General features: G+C 49.8%; 1 protein-coding gene across 2 annotated transcripts in view; it reads left to right on the forward strand.

The window, feature by feature from the left end:
* LOC107297265 (U1 small nuclear ribonucleoprotein 70 kDa-like) overlaps positions 1–1,709 on the forward strand; it is a 44,976-nt gene that overhangs the window by 5,610 nt on the left and 37,657 nt on the right. For both annotated transcript variants that reach the window (XM_015826628.1, XM_015826627.1), the window contains exon 6: positions 720–782. In XM_015826628.1, the coding sequence (XP_015682114.1) occupies positions 720–782 (63 nt within the window). The remainder of the gene's footprint in view (positions 1–719; positions 783–1,709) is intronic.

A 1,709-nucleotide genomic window follows, 5' to 3' on the forward strand; every position in this document is an offset into this window, starting at 1 on the left:
CAGGAGAAAAATACTTCAAAATCCCTTGCAGCAAAACTTACAGCTAACAACAGCAGAGCAATAGAAGCTAACACGAGACATCAGCCAAATAGAAATTGCCAAACACTCCTTAAGAACACAAAGCCCACATTGCACAAATCCCAGAACTTCAAAGTCACAAAAGCACATAAGAATCCTTCCACTCTCCATCTCCCTCCCTGGTGCCTCACCTCCAGCCATTGCTGCCTTTTTTCATTCCTCTTGGAGGGGGACCCCTCCCCTGCTGCATTTCTTGCCTGTTTGCTGCTGCCAGCACAGGTGGCTGCCACAGCAGTTGTAGATCAGCTCATGGCCAGCCTGCTTGATCTTGATCATCATCATCATCACCTCCTCCTCCTCCCCCCCCAAGGCTGCTGCTTTTTTCTCTCTCTCCCTCTCCTGCCCAAACTGCCTCCTTTTATAGCTTCTCCTGTCTCCGCCCCCCTCCTCCTCCTTTCTCATGGGGGAGGGTGAGCCTGGGGCCTTTGCCTCACCTCAGCCACTCTGCAGCTCCGGAGGACTCTCTCACAGTAAGTCCTTGCCTGTGCTGGCTCTTTCCCTCCCCCACTACACTTGGCTAGTCAGGGCTGCGTACCACCTGCCACTCATTAATGTACCACAGGTTGAAAAGCCCTGTCATAGAGAGATGTGTTATTGGTTTTCCATTAGTTTTAACTCTGTTCTTCCTACTTACTTTCCAGAATTATGATACAACAGAGTCCAAGCTGAGGAGGGAGTTTGAAGTCTATGGACCCATCAAAAGAGTGAGTGATTAGTTTAGATCAGTGGTTCTCAACCTGTGGTCGCGGACCCCTTGGGGGCCGCGATGTCAGAGGGGGTCTGCAAAAGCTTGGAGAAATGTTATGATTTCAATCTTGTTAAATCTTGGTCCATGGCCACAAAAGGTATTTAAAGGGGGTCTGTGGTGAAGAAAAGGTTGAGAACCACTGGTTTAGATCATTCCTCCAATTTTCGCAAAGGAAGGGGAGGTGCCCTGTTTTCTGAGCACCTTTTTGTATTCTTCATAGTCTAGGTCAGGGGTAGGCAACCTCGGCTCTTTTATGACTCAACTCCCAGAATTCCCGAGTCAGCATAGCTGACTCGGGAATTCTGGGAGTTGAAGTCCATGAGTCATAAAAGAGCCGAGGTTGCCTACCCCTGGTCTAGGTTGAGATCATATTCCTGTTTACTATTTAACATTCCTGCTTTTGCTCTCTAAGGGAAGGAATTAGTGTTTTCACATGGTAGTTTTCATGTAAAAATATACCGTATATACTCGAGTATAAGCCGAGTTTTTCAGCCCATTTTTTGAGCTGAAAAATGCCCCCCTCGGCTTATAGGCGAGTCAATATTTTTCCCCAGTTCTTTATGGACTTACAATATCCGAGCACCGTTTAAAGAGACGCCGAAGGCAGACGGTGCCCAACTGCGCGCCTTTCCCCCTTGGCGGGGTGGTCTTTTGCAAAGTCTTTTGCTCGGATATTGTAAGTCCACAGTAGTGCGGGCGGCAGCAGCAGCAGCGTCTCCCGCTCCGAATCCCAGGCTGGAGTCAAGCCCTTTTCAAAAGCGCTGGCTCGGGAGCCAAAGCAAAAGGGGCGGGGGAGTGGGGCTTCGTTCACACGCGGATCCCCTACGCTCGTATTTATTTACCGTATTATGCCCCGGCTGGCGGCGGCGGCAATGAGCTGGGC

This window comes from Protobothrops mucrosquamatus, unplaced genomic scaffold (assembly GCF_001527695.2).
Source record: "Protobothrops mucrosquamatus isolate PMUCROS unplaced genomic scaffold, P.Mucros_1.0 scaffold3204, whole genome shotgun sequence".
Classification (NCBI taxonomy): domain Eukaryota; kingdom Metazoa; phylum Chordata; class Lepidosauria; order Squamata; family Viperidae; genus Protobothrops; species Protobothrops mucrosquamatus.